Source organism: Balaenoptera musculus, chromosome 2 (assembly GCF_009873245.2).
Source record: "Balaenoptera musculus isolate JJ_BM4_2016_0621 chromosome 2, mBalMus1.pri.v3, whole genome shotgun sequence".
In the NCBI taxonomy this organism is placed as follows: Eukaryota; Metazoa; Chordata; class Mammalia; order Artiodactyla; family Balaenopteridae; genus Balaenoptera; species Balaenoptera musculus.
The window spans coordinates 95,175,591-95,197,227 of record NC_045786.1 but is presented as its reverse complement, the minus strand read 5'-3'; the positions used below and the strand labels follow the sequence as shown (position 1 = coordinate 95,197,227).

The 21,637-nt window shown below is 39.2% G+C and overlaps 1 protein-coding gene across 10 annotated transcripts in view; it reads right to left on the bottom strand.

The window, feature by feature from the left end:
• Positions 1–392: 392 nt before the first annotated feature.
• Positions 393–21,637, bottom strand: part of MEIS2 (Meis homeobox 2) — a 200,891-nt gene continuing 179,646 nt past the window's right edge. For 3 of the 10 annotated variants that reach the window (XM_036844555.1, XM_036844557.1, XM_036844562.1), the window contains 3 exons: positions 5,993–6,051; positions 4,531–4,641; positions 425–1,826 (listed from right to left, as the gene is read on the bottom strand). In XM_036844555.1, coding sequence (XP_036700450.1) covers positions 1,540–1,826; positions 4,531–4,641; positions 5,993–6,051 — 457 coding nt within the window. In that variant the 3' untranslated portion in view covers positions 425–1,539. Of the gene's footprint in view, positions 1,827–4,085; positions 4,182–4,530; positions 4,642–5,992; positions 6,052–21,637 lie in introns of all 10 variants that reach the window. The other 7 variants (XM_036844558.1, XM_036844559.1, XM_036844560.1 and 4 more) reach the window with 5 other exon arrangements.

Sequence of the window (21,637 nt, the reverse complement as noted above, 5' to 3'; positions counted from 1 at the left end):
AGTTATTTCTGATGATGTAAAATTAACCCCGAAAAAACCCTTTATTCTGGCAGAGAATGAACATGAAAAGCTTTATCTGAAAGTATTTTTTTTTAACATAATGCATCTAAAGAGGAGGTTGGACGTGTTGGTGATCTTTCAACCTGGCTCATAACACACGCACACACACACACACAGTTTCGTACCTTTAGAAGTTTTCTGCTGGTAGAATTTATAGGCCAAATATATACTGAAAGCCTACAGAGATGGTTACCTTAAAAAATTGTTGGTAAGTTAAGTTTCAAATATACTAGATTTCTGGGGGCAAAGCCATCACCTACTTTCAATCCCAAATATACAGTAGGTACTGTGCCACCTTGCCTTAAAACTATTAAAAACACAAAAGCCTAACAAAAAATCAAAAATGAAATATTTATTACCGCATTTTGTGACTTAACACCTTTTTTTTTAACATAACGTCACAGTCCTCATACAAGTATTTTAATGTAAATTTGACAAAGCTTAAAGGTAACAGCATTTTCTTCTAGTGAGGAACACGTGCTGAGAAAAGAAGAATTCATGGACATACAATACCAATTCCACAGCAGATCTGATACTAGCAAAAACATTCTTTTTTTTTTTTCAATTGAGGTAAACACATAGAATATCTAACATGAAACAATTAATAGACCGAACTCTGTACGAAGTTTGTTACAGTATTCTCTTGCTCCTTTTTATCCTCCAAGCTTTGAGTCTCGGATAAAGTCCTAGTTGTGGTGCTATGACCATTAATAACTTTTTTTGTGTGTTGAGGAAAGCTGCCCAACTTAAGACTGTTTTGTCCACAGCCAAGGCTTAGAACTCCTGGAAGAAGCTCCTGCTCTGTCTTTAAATCTTCACTGGCAAGCTCTTTGAAGAAGAGTCCCCCAAAATAATAATAAGAATTGGCTTATGAAGCACAAACTATAAAGATCTGTTTGAAACTAAAGGACACATTTATGGAGGAACAAAGGCCGGGCATGAAAACACATTCTTGAAGCCGGAGTCCGAGGGATGAGGTTTAGCCAGACGTTCACCATGGTCTCCAGCATGGTTCTTTTTTCATTGGCCCAACAGGTTTAAAATATACCACAGTCTCTCCTGGATAGTGAATTCACTGATGAACCAAAACAGTCATTCTTTTGGGAACAACACACATAGTGTGGAAAACAAGGATATATTTTTTTTTTCTCTTCTAAAACTATTTGAGGCAACATAACGGAGTGATCAACAGAAATGTACAAGTTTAACTTAGTTCCTATGTTTATACTACAGTAGTTATAACTCTCGGAGTCTTTTTCCAGAGGATCTTTACATGGACAGAATTGTCTCAGTGAGCCCATGATTTCACATTTGTGTTCTTGTCTCATTGGTCCTCTGTTGCTTGATGAAAAATGACAAAAAGTAAAAAATAATCACAGCTGTCTGGAATTTCATATTGAGTGTCAACATCTGGTCAAAGTTCAGAAAGTCTTAAAATAGTTTTTGCGTGTGTTTCCTTTTCCCTTGAGTTCCCTTATACTATTGGGCATGAATGTCCATAACCTGTCCGCCAACATTGGGATCTACAGAATTTAACATTGTGGGACTCTGTGCTGACATAGTCATTCCAGGGTGGGAAGGGGGTCCTCCGTGCATCATCATGGCTGGGTGGTGGGGATGGCTTGGCAAATATGAATGCATTGGGGGTCCATGTCTTAACTGAGTAGGGTGTGGGGTCATCTGGGGAGGAGTGTAACTTGGCTGTGCCATACTCATTCCCATAGGACCACCCTGAGAAACGTACTCCCCTGGCATGCTCTGCAAACCTGAAAAGAGAGAGGCAAAAAGAAAGCAGGTCAAATTCCTAGACATTTTTATACTTTACCCATCAAAGATGAAAGGGAAAAAAAAAAAAAAACAACAGACACTGCAAATCTTATATCTAAATTTAGCTGCAGATTCTTGCCAATGTTTGCAGACATTCAAATTGTAGTTTGCATTTAATTTCATCGCACAGCAGTATAATGCAACACAACAGAACTAAATATTTAATGCAACTAAATGTCATAAAGTGGAACTGTTTTTCAAAATGGTATTCAGTACATTTCTTTGATAAATGCAATAAGAATATAAATTCTAAGTCGAGTTTTATCAGTTAACTGTTGATATATCATTTCTTTTCCTTTGTTGCATTTATAGAAATGGACAAAAATTATAGATATTAAAATAAAGTTGACATCTTATCATATCTGTATTTCTTCATGAAAAATGTATTGTACAAAACATTATGGCATATTCATTTTGAAGGGATGGGCTTTTATGTATATTTAAAATGAAGCCCCCTTTTGAATTAGAGGCATTCTTATAGCAGTACACCCAAGAGATTGTAAAGGTCAGAGGTAAGAAGTCAAAGTAAGGTCATATGACATGCCCAGTAGTTTATGTCTGAAAATTCCAAAAAAAAAAGAATGCCTTGAAATGAGGAATAAAATATAACACTTCTAGAAATTCTTAATCAAGACACACGAGATTTGAAGTTGTGAGTTAAAATGTTGGGAAGTCATCAGTTGAAGGATTCTGATTTCTCTTGCAAGTCACCTGTTCATTGAATTAAGGTTATATTATATTTATTGTTGCCCATCCCCAGAGCTAAAAGGACAGCTTTATTCACCTCTATTTAACCTCCAGTACATACAGTTGAAAAGCTGAACAGATGTTTTTGACACTGTAAGCTGGTAATCTAAAGGCTTATACGCTGCAGTCATTTTGTTAAGTAGATCCGCAGTCCATTATTAAGAGAAGTGGCAAAACCATCTAAAGACAATAACACAGCCTGCATAGTCCCAGCTCTCTGTTTATTCTACCACAGCAGCCTGCTCAATGGATGATGATAATTAAGTACCAAATATACCATATTGTCTGGCTGCATAATCAAATCAAGAGAGGATAATATTCTTCTGTATTAAGCTATTAATGTAATTGGTCATGAAGCATAAAATATGTTATGTAATTAAATAGGCTAGAAATTATATGGCCTATATTAAGAATTATCCAAGCTGAGCAAATGTTTTCTCTATAGCTGTTTTAGGGAACATTGCTTTCTACATTTTTTGACTGCATTAGTAAAGGAAGAAAGGAAGGAAATTGGCTTCATCAGTGGTGTGCCATGGTGACCCCCTGAGATCTCATATAAAACGTTGGCCTCTATTTACATATGGAGCATGATTTAATCAAGGTACGTGTTGTTATATTCAGCCTCATTAAACAAGGAAGTTTCGATGTTATATGAATTTTTTTATGCTCTGGTGTCTTCAGCAAAGGATATGTCTTGTTGGTAGACTCTGAATTTTTTTCAGATGTCAAAAACACTTGAAGCTTTAAAGTCTAATGGGTTTCTTAATCCAACTGCAGCCATTCAACCTCAGTGAAAAATCCATTCCTTCATATTCAGTTGCTCCTAAATGTCTTTCCCTTTAAATTTATTGACTGACTTTCCTGTCTTTCTGTCTCATGTCGAAAGTCAGTAGGCACATGTAAAAAATAATCAAAACACACCGACTCCCTAGTGAAGAATCAATGGTGTCACTGCTGTCATATATCTAGACTAGGCATAATGAACTGCAGCATTTCATCTTTGCATATAAGATAATTTGGGCATCAATCGTGTTCTGACAGATTTATGTCACTCAAAGGACAGTTCTACTTTTCCTTTTTTTTTTTATCGCTTCATTGAAGCCTGCTTAATTTCTCTCAGTCAACTGGTGCCCCCAAGACGTTATTTTTATTCTTAAATGTCCAATATCCGCCCGATGTCTGTGTTTGTGCTCATCGGGGCCTCAGTAAATAGGCTAAGAGGCAGTCCCCCCTGCTTAAGACACACGCAGGCTTGTCAGTTGGCCTTTTCTAAAGTGTGTATCTGTGTCATCTGTGCCTTCGGAGATGGTGATATATATTTAAAAACAGGTCCTTAGTTTGGAAAGGCATGCAGTTATGGGCAAGGAAAAATAAAATGGGGGCAAATTATAAAAAATAAAATAAAGTCTCTGCAGTGACAGTGAAGACAGGTCGCACCCGACTGTACTTACTTCCCCCTGGCTTTGCGATTGCTTTACATGGTGAAGGTTACATGTAGTGCCATTGCCCATCCATGCCCATATTCATGCCCATTCCACTCATAGGTCCTAGAAAGGAGATAAAATCCGAGAAGAGGCCGGAAAATCAGCAATAATTGATGGTAAAAAAAATAGGAGGAAACTCAGATTCCTTCTCACTTTTTGCCTTGGTTTAAAAAGAAAAAAAAAAAAAAAAGAAAAAGGATGTGTATGGGGCAGAGTAAAATGGTACTGCTGTCAACTCTTTACTTTTTAAAGAGGATCCTTTTCCCCCACCCAAGGGAAAGAAAGCAGACAGAGCAGGCAGCAGGCAAATGTTAAACCCACCATGAGCGTGGGAGAGTAGAGTGGATGAAGAAGGCTGGTGGAGAAGGTGATACTTCCCAGGGAAGCCCAGAGGAGGGATGAGCAAACCTACCTGCAGGCCGGATTCCCATGTGTTGTTGACCATCCAACACAAAGCTCCCCATGGGCTGACCCTCTGGACTATACGCTGCTCCTTGGCTCACTGAAGGATCAAGAAGAAAACCTGATTGTAGTCATTCGAGGACACAGAGGAGAAAGAAGAAAAGATATACCAAACAATCAGCAATTGTTCCTGCTGCAGCACTGAAACGTTACAGCAACAACGTGGTTGGCGCTTGAAAAAGGGGGGTGTGGTCTGTCTGTGTGGTTCTAGGATTGAGGTAAGATGAGTGAGTGGCTTTAAAAAAGGTTCTGGAGGAAAGACTTCACCAGTCTGTTTAACAGGTGGGTCACCCTCTGTAGCTTTTGCTTCTCGACTTCTTTCTCGATTGGGGGAAGAGGGACAGGGAATCTGATGTATAAATATTGCCACGTGCTATTAAGTTAAGATTTTGTAATCCTGCATCTCTGGTGGCTTATAAAATTTCACATCAGACACAAACACTTGATATTCGAGCACAGTTTTACAAGGTTAAACAGACTCAGTGGAACATTTGCTTTTTCACTCATACCAAAGAAAATGTAAACGTGGTAAATTTAATATTTCAATTGTTTTATATTCTTCTCCAACAGGTCCCCGGCCTCCATTAGTGGAACGATATTTCAGTGTTAGTGGGGAAATTTTGCCAAAGGAAATTAATTTTCTTAAATTCTTTAAACTGAGGCCACAGTTTAAATCTCCATCCCTTTGGACACCCTCGTGAGTAACAACAGTCATCACCTACATGGAAAATAGTTTTCTTTCCCGTAGACCTTCTCGCAGGACACCACAAGTCCTCAGTGAACTAAGGAAATGCCTATTTCGAAGTAGAATGATTAGGAGTTCATGGGGATGGTTCTGACAGTACTGTGTAACGATGGCTTTAGAGAAACAGAGAGACTCTGTGAGAAAAACCCACATGTGTTTTCGTGGGATGGATGGGAAGCATTTTAATAAAAAATAATGCTGGCAATGCAGCAGGTCAGGCTTTAATAGAATATTATGAATAGTCAATGCAAATGAATGGATACAATGAGTTTAACAGGGGATGTTCCAGGAGTGAAAGCAATGCGCACACCAAGGAATTGTGGGTAGGGAGAAAATGAGAGTGTGCTAATGATTGGATGCAGACAAGCAATGAGTAATTCCAGAGCTCACAGTCAAACAAACTGCTTGTGGCACTAATACTTGTGCCCAATTACCAATTCAGAAAGAAAATAAAAAGCAGTGTCAGTAGAGTCAGGGTGGGAAATCTCCAATTAGCACCAATTAGTGAAGTTGCTTCCTAGAATGGAATTCTGGGGACATTAAAAAACAAATCCTCCCAGAATGCCTGATGGAAGCATTTCTTTACCAGGTGATGAAACTCCTGAAGTATAACTTGATGAGGATTTGTGCCTGTGGGATGTGAACACAGATATGAGTTGGAACTTGCCTGCTCGATTTGACTGGTCAATCATGGGCTGTACTATTCTTCTTCTGGCATTAATAAACCTGAAACAGAACAGAGACGTCCAGTCAGCAAATGCAATTTGTGTGCTCCGTGAACACCTCTGCACGAACGCTGCGGAGGATACAATACAGTCAAACATCTACCGAAAATTATCTTTTTAATTCAAAGGCAATTTTCCCTCTCCATGTTCAAAAATAGCTGACTGGATCATCTCCTCCATCATCTCATAATCAACTCAAAGCTGACGTGCTAAAAAGGCTCAGGAAGGGAAAAAAGTTTTCCCTGAGAAAACTTCTATTAATTTGCAATTGTGCTTCTGCCTCTTGAACAAGTCGGAATCTGGTTAAAGTTCACAGGCTGGAAGATTTTCCCCCTTTCCCTAAACTCGCCATCATAGGGAGACCCAGCCTCCCCTTGCAGCTGGTCATAAATGGAGACCAGGCTCTGGCACTCGGCTTTCACAAGGTATTGTTAGGTCAGCAAAGCCATCAATTAGGCTGTCTGAAGTTTTATCACCAACACAGCAGTAATAAGTGCTGGCCAGAAAGACTTCTGCTCTTCGGCAACTCCTGCAGTTTAAGCCTGTAAAGTTAGGGGTCACTTAGAGGTCAGTGCCAGCTGGGGGCGGCCTTTCCAGTCTAAGCTGGGACACCCAGGGCAGGGATAAGGTAACTGCCAACCATAAACCCAGCCACCTTTCAACCCACTAGAAAGGCAGAGCCTCAGGTACACATGGTTGATATTAGAGTGCAAGAAACATTTTCAAATCAGGTGGTAGCTGAATCACAGGAATGTAAAGGAGAAGCACTTATTTCGTATAGAAGCCTGGATCTAATTTTGCTGGAAATCCAAAAATAAGTGCCTACTTCATGTTACTTTAATGTTTAATAATGCCCATCAAATATTCATGTACAGAGTAAGATGATAAGAAATCTCCTTTATTTCTCCAAATTTAATAAAAACAAAACAATTTTCTACCATTTGCGAGTTACCCCTGTCCCCACGCATTTAATGACATGCATTCCCCACGCGCTTGAGCTGATGCACAGGATTCACGGGATGCATGTTTTCAGGGGGGACATGGAGGGAGGGGGATGCCTAGCATATAGCTAGCTGTTCCTGCAAAATATACCCATGGATGACGTTTCCCAGTATTCCCAGTTTCAAATCTTAAGTGCAGGGGGACTTCATGATTAATGAGTCTACATGGGGTCACAGGCAGGAACTGAAAACTCATTCTTTGAAATTAGCCAGGAAAATTCTAGCGTGTTGGCAGCTCTGCGCTCCTATGGCGTTCAAGTCCCTTCTGTGGAGGACAGCAGCCCACACCCGCCGTTCAGGCCTCCTGTGGGCACTCTGGTGGGAATACAATTAGACTGAAGAAAAATAGCCTCTAGAAAACCGAAAGAGTCTTTTGCATATGGGGTTTGTTTGGCAAACAATGAACTTCTTTATTACTTAAGAAAGCGTAGCTCAGATGTCACACCCCCTCAGGTTTGGGGAAGAAAGTGACAGCTTATGAGAGGTGAAAACAAAAAAGAGAGTGGAAACTGCATATTTATTCCCACTGGGCACCTTAAGTGGTGCTGAGGAATATCTGACCAGATAGATCACAAAGCCTTCCAGAAGTATCCCTCAAATCAGAGAAGGAACTTAATGGTCTACTCTTTTCCTCACTGCTTTTACTGGGACCAAGGAGGACTGACCTGAGAGTTCCACCCCCAGATCTCTTTTCATCAGCTCAGGTTAAGACCAATTGAGATGCTCAAGAGAGGAGAAGCCTTTCCTCTGCTCCTTGAAGTTTCTAATGGAGGACACACATGGCAGGGGTTTCACCTCTTTTTATGTGCTACTAATCCCGGTTTTGTTTTTTTCCTATAGGCCAACTCTTTAGGTAAAATGAATTGCTATTTTTTCCCTTTTTAATTTCACCCTTTTACTCTTTTATTATTTACATCTGGAGGTTGTTCGCTTATTTATGTCTTTCTCTCCAGTTCCCCCAAACACTCCCTTCCTCACAGAGCTGCAAGGAATCATGGTCCTTAGTTCTCAGCAGGAGAACTCCACACTGTCTTCAAACAAATAATTACGGGGAAGGTTAGAGGTTCACGCAAAGGTCATTTCTTTGGATACTAGTCAGAATGTTTACATTAGTAAAAACGGGGTCCGCTCAAAAGGTTGTTCAATGGGGGATCCACAACAATGCAGAACATTAAGAAAAGCAATCTGTGTGCTCCCAGGTCTTTATAGAAGCGCTGAACTTGGAAATGCCACTCCAGTGTTACATTTTCAACTAGTTACCATGGCATGGACTGAATGTTCACTAGCAGTTATGGCGATGGCCTTTCTTCGCCCAGTTCTACTAAACAAATAGGCAGAGAAGCCTCTGAAGGTTTTCACTAGATCCTTTTACAAAGGGTCATAAGAGATTTTGCTTTTTTCACTAGGGCTCCCGGTGAGCCTCTCTGAATTGTTGCTCTCAAACAATGTTTGTGATCGATAGGGCTGTATCTTGCCAGATTCCTGATTCTACCACATTCTTTCAAATCATGCAGAATTTTAAAAACATATGGGCCCCAATTTTTCAGAAATCTCTTAACATACAACTCCTGCCAATTGTCAACTCCCCTGATCTTGGGATATCTTACAAACACCATAGATGTTACTATTAACATTACCAATTAATGAGCTGACTGTAAGAACACTTTAACACTAAAAAATGAAATTACCCCACTGCACTGATGAGCCACAGGCCACTCTTAGAAAACACACCCATGTACATAAAATGAAGCCATTTAATTATAGATTCAAACAATCAAATTAAGAGTAATTTTTATTTCTTTAATATCAGTAATGTGAAATTTCCAAATATGGTCTTTCCCCAAAATTACATAACATGAAAATTTTTTCCACTTCCTCTGATCTATATTTTAAAATGAAGTTATTCAGTGCTCAAACAGTAAACAGAATATCAAGTTTTGATTCCACTTAAAATCTGAAGAGTCTAAGTTGAAAACAGACTGATCTTCCATCTTTCAAGGTCCAAGCTCCATTCATATGGAAAAATGCAACTCACTGGTTCAAAGACAAAAGACATCTTAAAAGGCTCAAAAGGTTTCTTGGCTATTAAATGGGTCTTACAAAATAACATTTTGATGAGTTAAGTGTAAATGAATCAGACACATATGGATTAAGTTATCCTTGAATTTCACACGGGTTTAAAAACTAAGGGGAAAAGAGGGTGTTGGCAAAAACATTTTGGACTTTGCCAAACCCAAAACATTTGAAAAATTGCTGAAGACATCCAACTAACCAAAATGCAGCAAGCTGCACCCAACTTTAATGAAAACCCCCGCAAGTTATTTCCAATCCAAAGACTGTTAGGTTTTTCATCTGTATCTGATATTAAAAAATTCTCTAAGTTGTAATGTCATCCCAGAATGATTTTGAAGTTGAAGACATATACTTTTCTATTGGTACAAACTATTTTACCCGAAATCACAAAGTCTTCTTAGATAGCTCTTAAAAGCATTCTGAGGTTTGTACAACTTGCGTATAAAATATGCCATCTATGATAAATGCCATAAATGTGCTAGTAAGCCTAGTGCCTTATCCAGATTTCACTTAAAAAATATTTTTCATTAGCCTCATTGTGACTTTTTTTAAGGGCTAGAGATAATTCCATTAGTGACTCCTTAGGGAATGAGTACCCTAAAGTACACTAGTTCCATTGATTTGTATTGAACACAAAGTTAGTATCCAGGCTCGCAAAAGCTCTGGAGAGGATCTACTAAGACTATCTACTTTCTCATTAAATTTTACTAAAATAGAAAATGAATTAGTATGTGTGATCCTTAAAAATTATATACTTAGACGGTTAGTTTAAAAATAACTTAATTATAGAAATAAATTCAATGACTTTCCAAGAATCATGAGGCCTTTTTGAGTCAACTTAGAGTGAAAATATATATATATCTCTATATATTAAAAAGAATAAACCCAAGAGAGGAAAATATCATTGAAATTTCATCTTATCTTGTTGGAGAGAGGTCTTGTGGAGACCTCTCCCACAACCCCACCTTAAGCCCCAACAAAAGAGCCAAACATTTCTGCAACCAAAATCTGACCGCGGTGATTTTTTTTTTAAAGTGTTTTCACTCCCCAGCATATTTCAGACTGATAGAAGTAGACTTAGGTGTCATTCCTGATTGTCGGTTGATTCCTTTTCCTTTCTCTTTCTCTCTCTTTTTAAATGGCTGATAAATCCCTCTTTCTGGTTCACTAACTTCATGCCCCACCTGGTAACCCGTTCCTTTCGGCAGCATTCCTTTTGTTAGAAAGTGCAGGCTTCCACGGAGTCAACTGGAAAGATGCCAGCCCTGAAACCCTCTGAGGGGGAATCAAGAATCTCCAGAACTGAAGCTTTTGCATGGTTTGGTCTGGTTAAGGAGGGGGGCTGAACTGCTGAAGAGGGATCCGATCAATTGGGAAGAGGTGTTATAGGCAGCTTGGTGATTGGGGACCTGTTAAAAAATGAAAAACCTCTGTTTCTCCACTTTCCCCAGCCATGGGACTCATCAGTGAAGGTGCTTATTCGCAAAGCTCGCTACTGGTTGGGGTGTGCAGCAATGAAGCCTCAACAGGGGCAAGTCAGTTATCAAGTTTCTTCATTTTTTTTTCTTAGTTCACAAAGAAAGCATGTCTTTTTCTGTGTGTGGTTATGGCTAAGAGTGGGGCTTTCTCAATGAGATACATTGAAAAGGCTGAATCAGTGAATTAAGCAGGTTTAATGCCTTTGAATGTGTATTCTGACACGCAGATGATTGAGTCATGTCTCAAACATAAGTTTTTCACAGGTGGCCAGATAAGTGGGTCTTTTCTCCCAGACAACTGTGAGCAAAGTATGGTAAACAAATGAGATCCATGGGCTACTTAGGGACACATTCATGGTTCATAATTAATTTCCCAGAGCTACAGCTTAATTTATAATTTGATAGATACTAGATTAGTCTACAGCTCTCAAAACACCACGAGCTAACACTTATAAATTTACAATATAAAAACATGATATTAATCTGGAATCACACACCTTTTGTAGCTTTATGAACAGGCCTTGAGCAGTGGAGTGTTTATGCTGACATGAAAGGTCCTGGGCAAAATTATCAAGTAGCTCATGCTTATCTTCTGATGACCTTCTAATGTGTTCTTTCAAAATTCTTTCTTTTATCTAATTCTTCCCTCAGGTTAGGAGGGTGCACATAGGTTCTTTACTAAAATACCCTACTTTGGGTAAACGCTTCTCAGTAATTGTTCCATATTCCAGACTTCTCTGTAGAGCAAAGTGATGAAGAGCATGGGCTCATATTTTCTGCCCTTTCCTTGTTGTGTCACCTTGGGCAAGTCTATGTAAACTTCTAGGCCTCAGTTTGATTCCTATCCATAAGCTGGGGCAATAGTTGGGCCCAGATTGTTTTTGAGGGTTAAGGGAGATATTGCATGTAAAATCTTTGTGCCACAGTACCTGGCACACAGTAAGAGCTCATTAAATATTAGCTTACACTCAAAATGCATCTATCTCATGTCCCCTCCTAAAGAGCTCTGTTCTCTTACGGGCAATAATTCAGACTAGGTGGGTTATTATTAAACAAAGCCATGCTGAGTTGATAAGAGGGTAATAATGTGTTGTACCCCTGCAGGTAGCATGTGTCCATGCCATGGGGTCTTCCCAGAGATTACAGCTAATACAAGTGTATAATGCCATGGTGGGGATTTTAGACACTGGAGTGGGAATCTCCTGGGGGGCTGGGTAGTGGGGCGAGCTATTTTGGAATCACTCTCTTAACGGTTCTCTAGATCCTTGCAACTCTGTGTTCCATGGACGAGCCACATCAACATCACCTCAAGCTTGTTAGAACTGCAGAAATATAGTGGTCCCCACTGTGGCACTACTGAATCTGAATCAATATTCTAAAAGATTTCCAGGTGACATGTGCATATTTAAGTTTGAGAGTTTCTGCTCTAGGTCACATACCAAATACATGATCCAGTACTCTTACTAAGAATAGAAACTTGCAAAGATCAAGTTGTAATCAAGAACCTTAGCTGTGAAAATGCACATACTATTCTCTTTAGTTATGTCAGATCTAAACAGTCCTGTAATCATTTGTCTTGGGCAACAAACAATTTATAATAATTTAATACATTTTACTCCATCGGTACCTCCTAAAGGAAAAGTTGGACCAATGAAGTGTTCTTGTGGAAACTGTTCTCTCTCAGGAATGGATAGCAGGAAAATGGTAGATTTCTATTTTTATTTCATGTAATTCTGCTCTGAGTTTTTAATAATAAGTATGATTATTTTCATAATTAAAAAAGTGTTTAAAATGACCTGGAGAATTTGGCATCCTATTTGACTAAGGCGTTGCGTATACAGCCAATAGTAGAGACTTTTTAATAAAAGTATTTGAGAAATTCCTCTAAGATAGGGAATGATCTTTTATTTTCTTTATAATACTGAGCAACAATAAACATTATTCCATAAGTATAATCACACCCAATGGCGCGTAACAAAACATCCCAGCAGGTTATGATTTTGAAGCACTGTTACTCTTCCAGAATGCCATCAGATTATTCATGTGCGGCTATTTATCATGCACTATAAAAGTGATCTTTCAAAGCTACTTGAAAGCAAGGGAGGAGAAAATACACAAAGATCCTTAGCTATTCATATCTAGGATCTATCCTCTTAAAGATAAAATACTAAGTCAATAGACATAAGCTGTAGTATATTACCTCATCCTGTACATGATTTATTGCAGATGGAAATCAACTAGAAACTGAATTACTCTGAAAGTTGTACTACTGACATTAAAATTCCAGATCTGTATACCTACACTCCTAATAGTGCTTCTGAAAACAATTCTTTACAGACACGGAAGATACATCTACAGCTTTGTTCGGCTCTATCAGCATAAAAAAGCAGGAGTAATTGTTTTCAAAATTACCAATGATCAAGTACCTGTTCATCTATCTGAACACTACTGCCTGACTGGGCTTCGAAAAATCAACCAGTCACTTGACAATCAGTTACACACATTTTAGCCGGTTCTCATCATGTTCCTAGCCATTTCCTAATTCGCGCTAACAGGAGAAGATCCCGACAAATCTAGTATCTCTTTAGCTTTCAACATCACCTTTGATTGGAGTATTAATTCTATATCCTACTTCTCAGTGGAAGCCACCTAAGCATGAACTTGCCAAAAAATACACCAAGCTGTTTAGTAATTATGTATTAGCGATGTTTGAGGAGATCAAGGTGCACTTACGTGCCCAATTCTATGGATATCTCTTTGATGAGCTTGTCATCTGCTCGGAAGAAGACGTAGGAGGATTCTCCCATACAGTCTAGCAGGGCAGCTGCTAGCTGCCTGTCAAGCCCTGAAATGGACAAGTAGTCCAGAAGCAAAAATGTCACTCCTTTGATCTGGCAAAGGAGCAGCTGCTGATTTATAGAGTAGGACTTTGTTCTTCCGTTCTATTTTACTTTCTTTCCTAAGGCAGAACCACAAAATCCAGGAGAAAAAAAAAAAAAGTGCCGTTCCCGGCAACATCAACAAGCTCTGACAATTGCAACAGGGTTTTTCTTGGCCCGAACAAAGCTCTCAGGCATCTCCTTTGACGCTCACCTTTCCCCCTCCTCTCCCCCTTCTCCCCACCATTTTTTGCAATGCGGTAGTTATTGTTTAATTCAGCTTCTGTAAATGGAATGGACTGTGGCCAGCAAGCCTGGGGCATAAACACACCTGTATGAAAGGAGTCTTATTGTAGCAACCATCTACAAGCAAGCTCGCATGAACCACGCGTTCCTGAGTTGAGAAAGAATGCTCCATTTTTCCTGACAGCAAATTTTACCCTAAGTGAGTTTCTACTTTTGGTGCCACCAGCCTCTGATGACCACATTTGAACTGCTTCCTCTTCAACGGCATTACACCCTTCAGATCCAAGAGAAAAAGGGATTCGATATTTTTAATCTGTGAGCAAACAGATCCATCAAAAATGTTTATTCACTGTCTATAATATCAATCATTAAGCCCCGAATTAAACAACATCCTGAAAAGCTTTCGCAAATGCAGTATCAAAGATGCCATAATGTTGATTTCGTTACCACTGATTTATACTGACACAGGCTTCCCTGAGTAATATATAAGGAAAAAAATCAACCACAAAATCTCCATAAGCCATATGCATCGCCTTGCTAAGAATTAAACTGGTTTCAAACGCATGATCCCGTTCTCAGTGGATACATCTGTCACGACAGCGATGTCCTGTCAACCAAGTGGAACAGGAAACAATGTGGCCTTGAGATAAACTGTGAGACGTCATTAGCCATATGCATGTACGTATGTGTGTGTGTATACACGCACTTCCACATATATGTATGTATATGTATGTGTATACACATACACACACACACACACACACACACACACACACACATCAGGCAGGCAATAAACTTTGCAGAGATTAACACCTGGCTAAGTTTTCTGTGCTGCTGCTGAAAGGAAGGGTAAGAAGGGTTGTCAACTCTCGAATATTTAGACACATAGGTCAAAGACAGAAACTTTGTAGGCAGTGGGAATGCTGAAAATGATGGAGAAAAGAAAAGCTGCTAAAAATCCTTGTTTTTCTGCCATCATGCCATGTTCTAGTGTTTGCTCTCTTCTCCCCTTTCTCACTTTCCAGGCCAAACAGACATTCTTCTCAGCCTCATTCCTTGCTTTATCCTATGTCCCCCCAGTGGTCGGTCAACAGTTATTCAGCACCCACCGCCTCAGTGTCCAGAGAACTGTCCTCGTAGAGCTTTCTCTGGGAGTGCATACGTATCCCAGGGAGAGACTGGGTTCTGGAGGGGAAAGGTTAGGGGGTAGGAAGGGCAGCAAGGTATAGAGAACAGGGATTATGTAAGGCATCTTTTCATCCTTTTTTGGTCCTAAAAACTTTAGAATGAGTAAGTATTAAGCTCCTCAGTAATCTGTACATGTGTCACACACTGATAAATCTTCTACATTCTGTACCTAACAAAAGACAAGTTTAATAACAAAATATGACAAATCATATATAATAAGAAATTATATATAATAGGTAAGTATATAATTATATGACTCTCTCTGTGTCCATATTGTTTAAAATTTAAAAAATGCAGTTCAAGCCTTTAAAGATTTTTACTCTTTGCAACCATAGAAACAAATTGAAAAGCACAATTTGAGAATACATAATAATTACAAATCATAGCCGTCCACACTCAGTAAATAAGTGTGATGGAGTCAATTAGAGAAGTCAGATGACGGTTAATCACCGGATTCTTGGAGGAGGGAAGTTGGACCAGATTAAAAGCGTATAGATTATTGGGAAGGAAGGAAATAAGGAAATGGTGTGTGTGAAGACACTGAGGCAGACCAGGGCCCACTGTGTGCAAGAGAGGGTGCAGGAACTGAATTCAGACAGGCTCCTGGTTTTGGTCTGGAAAAACATGGCCATAGTTAATAGACAAGCTGGTGGAGGAGTTTTTATTTTTCCAGCTTTATTGAGATGTAATTGATATATAACATTGTGTAAGTTTGATATATAAGACTGTGTAAGCTTAAGGTATACAACGTGTTGATTTGACACATTTATAAATTACAAAATGATTAGCACTATAGCATTAGCTAACACCTCCATCGCATCACATAATTACCATTTCTTTTTCGTGGTGAGAACATTTAAGATCTATTCTCTTAGCAACTTTCAAGTACATGATACGAGACTGTTAGTTATCATCACCAGGCTGTGCATTAGATTCCCAGAACTTATTCATCTTCTAACTGGAAGTTTGTATCCTTTAACCAACATCTCCTCATTTCCCCCACCGGGGTGAAAGTTCTTGAGTAACAAATTGAACCTCTGAAATTCCTGAAGAGTGGAATGATGAAATATGGTGCTTGAGGAAGACCTATTTCTGAGAGCTATGTATGAGTTGATGAGAAGCTAGAAGCTAAACGGTAGAAAGCTATTCTAATCCAAGCAGAAGAGGGAAATAAAGTGAACTCAGACTAAGGTGGTAGAAATACAAAAGAAGTAGGCCATGTGGGTTGGAGAACTGCTGATGAATTGTGCTTAGTTGGCAAAGATACAAATATAAACGATATTAAAAGGATAAACCTGAGAATCTATGTCTGGTATGCTATGGTATACACTTGATGAAAATTGGAAATTTTGGAGGAATTCCTACTTGTTGTGATGAGGAGAGGCAAACCCAGCTTTCCAGATGTTGCCTTTGAGTTGACAGTGGGACTTTCAGGCTGAGAAGCTAGTCAGGCCACTCAAGACAAAGGACAAAAGAAGAGTGAAAGGCTAGAAAGAAGCGACTTTAACTTCAAAACCCTCTCATCTCTTCAAATCTCCAAAACTAGATGAATATTTCAGGCTGTGGCAACGAGTATAATAAACTGCCTAACTACTTCCAAAAGAATTACTTCCTCTTCATAGATCCTGCAGATTTTACCAAGTCCTTTATCTAACAATGGCTGGTCAAGTTAATTGTCAGTAAAAACCTTTATTCCTATTAGGTCCAGCTTGCTTTTTCTTTTAATTCTGAGATAATTTGTGTGACTGGATTTAGAGGCCAATGGTAATAATGTACTGTGTACTGCTAAACAAATTGTGTTTCACTTCATACTTTGTGGAAGTTCCAAAAGAGTTTTAAAGATTGGAGATAGGAAAAATATATGGGAGACTGTTTTTTAAGACAATTAAGGGTGGGTTTTCTCCAGGTAGTGACAACTAATTTAGAAGAGAATTGATAGGACAAAGTGTTACATTGAAAAGGGACTCCATTAAGTGTGATGGCTTCCAAATTGTGTCCTCCTTTCAAACAGTATTTTTCTTTTTAAATGGGCTTTTAAAGTGAAAACTATAGCACTTCACCCAAAATGGTGTGGAAACAAATGGTTCTCAAGTGTCTATTCTTCAACTCAGGCCAAACCACCCCAACACCAGCAATCTACAGCCACTTGGTGTTTGGAGGGAAGGGGCTTGCATGAGAATGTCCCCGTGGCCCTTTCATTTGTCTGTGGGGCTCCTTTTTCTAAAGCAGCAGGGGAGACCTCAGAGACCAGCGTGGCATGCCAGGAGTGTTTGGATGGGCCAGCCTCTTATCCTTCTTCCAACTCTCCTGCTGGTTTAAAAGAAAGAATGTGGCAGAAGACACATGAGGAAAGTGGCAACATTCTTAGGGCCCTTTATCAATACCACTGCTTTCTTTAAATTGTAGCTTGGTCTCTTGTTCGAGAGGCTGAGATTTTAGCACTTTTAAAGGGAACCATAAGTGAGAAATCTCCTAGGTGTTAAGCTTTAGAGTGGCTTCAACCCAAAATAAGAAAAAAAAAAAAAATGAGATTAAAACACAGAAAGTCAAGTAATATTAAGAAAAAGATCCAACAAACAAAATATCATAAATATGCATATATGGTACAGTCTTTCTGTTTAAATCAAATGGTATTTAACCAGTTTATACTGGCATCTAGTCCAGGTGCCAAAGGGGGAAAAAATCAAAGATTTAAAAGATGTCAAGGTCACTTCAAATAAACTATAGTTCTAACAGCTATACATCTAACAATAATCTTTAAAAATTATTATGAAAACATATCCCATTATGTCAAGAGGCAAAAAAATCTATTCATAAACATATGACTTTAATGTCTTCACATTTATGATGATCAGACATCAAAGACCAAATTCCAAATAAAATTTCCTGACTGCCTTTTCTTAATAACAAATTGAACATCTTTTACTTTGATTTGCAGCTGGGTAGCATTCTGTATCTTCTTCAGAGCTGTTATATGCAGTCTTTCCAAAGTGACGGTATTATTACCCACAAAATTTTTAGCATCATCCCGTAATCATAAAAGACATAAAATATATCTTTATAAATCACAAGAGACTCAGCAAACCAGCAGTTATGCCACATCTGCTTTAATCCTTAAATATTTTAGCTTTAGAGGGTTAGTGGATGTCTTTCCCCTGATTTGCAGAGAAATAAAGACATCAACCTTTGATTCCTGTGTTCCAGACAAAGCTATAGTCTCCAATAGACAAAGAAGCAAACATTTTGCACTGCAATTTGAAAGGATTTTTTTTTGCATATTCACATTTCACATCTATCAGAATTTCCTAAAGTGGCTTACTATTAGAAATAGAAATGATAGCATTTGAATGATCTCCATTTTCACAGTAAAGATAAAGTAACATAAAAATAATTTAATTTACAAATTGGTTTAACTGCTATACAGTAATGTACATATAAACAAAAAGGCAATTAATAAGTATAAAGTTAATATGCTAACATGCTAGGAACACACTATTTCTTCGATCTGGGATGGCCTTTCTCCCATGGCTATCTGGTCAACACACCCTTCAAAATTCTTATCAGAGAACAGCTTTTTGAAGTAACTTCTCTGATTCCACAGTTTGAGTAAGAAGCACTTCTTCAGTCAGTAGCACTTATAGCTCACAGGCCCATCACAGCATTTATTCAATACTATAATCACAATTTACGTGTCCAGCTTCCCACCAGGTAGCCCTAGAAAGCAGAACCACATCTTAATTCTATGTTATTGAGAGTGTGTCAAGCATGCAGTACATCCTCAATAAAATGTATAGTGAAAGAATAACTAAATGGCTGAATGAAAACAAGGTTCCTACGTCTTGGAAATAATGTTGAATTGAGAATGGAAGAGCCCAGAGGGATTTTCTTGTCCTCACTTTGCAAGTGGCTGAATAGCTGAAACCCTGACGAAATAATATTCCCTAGAATAGGGCAGAGCTAATATGGGAAATAACTCTGGCTTCCTGGCTCTGTGTAGTTATCTTTGCACTCAAAAACCACTAAAGATACAGACTAGAGGCATTAGCTGAAAGGTGTGAATCCATCTGGGCATTAGAGATGCCAGGCAAGTCTTGTGTACAGGGTTGAAGGAAGAGAAGGACTTGACTTGGCAGAAAGTGGGCAGCAGACTTTTCTAGGCTGGTGAACATTGGGGCATGATAAGTGCAGTTGACTGAGAGAAGAGAATAAGCTGGGAGTAATGGGAACTGAGGTCAATGGAGTATTCTGGGGTGTGTGTGTGTGCGCGCAAGTGTGTGTGTGTTTGGGGACAGGGGAATAGTGAGTAGAAAGTGAAGGAGGAAGGTTTGTGAGATGGAGAAAGGAAAGAAGAATAGAAAACTTTCTTAAAATATTTTTTTCTCATTATATCTTTCTAAGGAAGTTTTCCCAAATTGTGCTCTGAAGGACACTGGTGTCAATAGGTGTTTCTCCAAAACAAAGGTGGTAGGTCAAAGTGTGGTAGGGAAACAGCACTAAGTGAAACAAAGTAAAGATGTGTTCTTTGCTGCAAGTGATGTCACAGCTTTTAATAGCTTTTTAAAAGGCTAACAGCTTTTAATAGGCTAATATTATGAATCTCTAAGAGGGAATGATGGTACCAATCAATTCTTAACTGTAGTTATTAAGATTTTGAGGGGCACTACGGTTCCAAGGATTTGAAGAAAAATTAAGCAGTGTTTTTTTTTAACCGAAATTGTATTTTTAAACCATTTATCAATTTGAAAATAGGATTTCCATGTTCTTACTTCCCCAAGTCAGACTCAGAGACAGAGAATCATTTGAAGGGCTCTTGTTTTTGTTTTTGTTTTTGTTTTTTAAATGTATGTTGTTGCTGTTTTCTGGTTTTTTTTAAATTTTATTTATTTATGGCTGTGTTGGGTCTTCGTTTCTGTGCGAGGGCTTTCTCTAGTTGCGGTAAGTGGGGGCCTCTCTTCATGGCGGTGCGTGGGCCTCTCACCATCGCGGCCTCTCTTGTTGCGGAGCACAGGCTCCAGACGCGCAGGCTCAGTAGTTGTGGCTCGCGGGCCCAGCTGCTCCGCGGCATGTGGGATCTTCCCAGACCAGGGCTCGAACCCGTGTCCCCTGCATTGGCAGGCAGATTCTCAACCACTGCACCACCAGGGAAGCCCAGGGCTCTTGTCTTATATATTACCTGTTCACAATACCCCCTCCCAAGATTATTATAAAACCTGACTACTCCATTGCCCTTTGACCCCCAAAAATGTGCAGGCTGAAAATGTTCTCTAGAATTTCTCTATCTCAAAGGTAGTTTGATCATTAGGAGATGATGTTAGGCTGGGATGTCTTCTCTAACCTTTCCCTTTTGCTACTTTTCTCATATTTTCTTACTCAAAGAAATATTTTTTAAAAAACAACTATCATTGGGTATTTTGCTATGTATTCCTAAAATTTATGCTTCAAAAATGATTCAGAAACTGAAGACTAATCTTAAATTTAGGAGGTTTTTTTTTTTTTGGCAACACCCTCTGCATCTTTCATTAATCAGAACTAAAATTGGGCTGTGGCCATCTAACTTTAGCATGTCTATTACATGTGTTAGAGACTTCTGTGTACGGAGGGTGGGAGATGGGGAGGAGAGAGACAGAGGCAGAGACAAGATGGTGAGGGGAGCACGACATTAAGGAAAGGAAGAAATGAGACGGGAAAAGAGACAGGAAAAGAGGAAGCGCTGCTTTGGCTAAAGTACATCCATGCGCATCCAGGACTCCTCCCTCCCCTCCCCTCCCACCCCCGCCCCTGCCAATCCTGCTTTCTTGTTTACAGAGTGTACAAGTACAAAATCAGCTTTTACTTGTAACTGTGTTAAACACCACCTGCCTGCCCTCTGAACCCCGCTGTCCCAGGATGAGGTCAGCCCGGTGAAGGGCTCCGGTTCTATAAGCAATCCTGTCATTCAGGCTAACAGCAGTGATTCGCTCACAGGGGGCAAAAATGACTCAATTGTTGGGCTTATTGAACTCCAGGGAGCACAGCTACTCTATCATTACCATGGAGTGCAAACACCCTGAGCTCTGTTTTGGTCCACTTAAAATTGCTATTTGCTGTGAAGGATTGGCAAAGCAATTCTTAAAATGATGGGGGTGAAAGTAAGGCGAGTGCCATTATGGGCTTTTCCTTCCGTTTAAGCAGAAGTAAGCAGTACAGGACTCGTTCTGAGCCTGACCCACTTATTTAACCTTTTGTTCACTTTGCTGTATTAACATATATTAACTGGCTATATAAGCCCTGGGGGGGATAACCACCTCATGACCAAATTACAGTTCCATTTTCATGGGTAACCTCTCCTTGGGTGGAAATTAAACCCCAACAGAAATACATTGTAGCTCCACACAGAATTGAGGAGGGATGCCCTCAAACAAATGCTGAATGCCAGTCCTGCAAAGACCAGAGCAACCACAGAGAGGTTGGGTAAATTATACACGAGAGGAACTATTTGAAAAACCAAATAAATTTAATTAAATAAGTTACAAAATTATCTTCCCGTCTCTTATCTACTCCCCTTGGTTAATATCCATGACATACTGATGTTGCATAATTGCTCTTACGGAATGCTGCAGCTCAGAGCCATAATGAGCTGCCTTTGCACAAAGGCAGCAAAAGTGGTTTCCCTACAGAGCTATCTTCTCAATTATTTATACTTGCAACACTTTCACATAATGGCAGTTTTAAAATCAAACAAA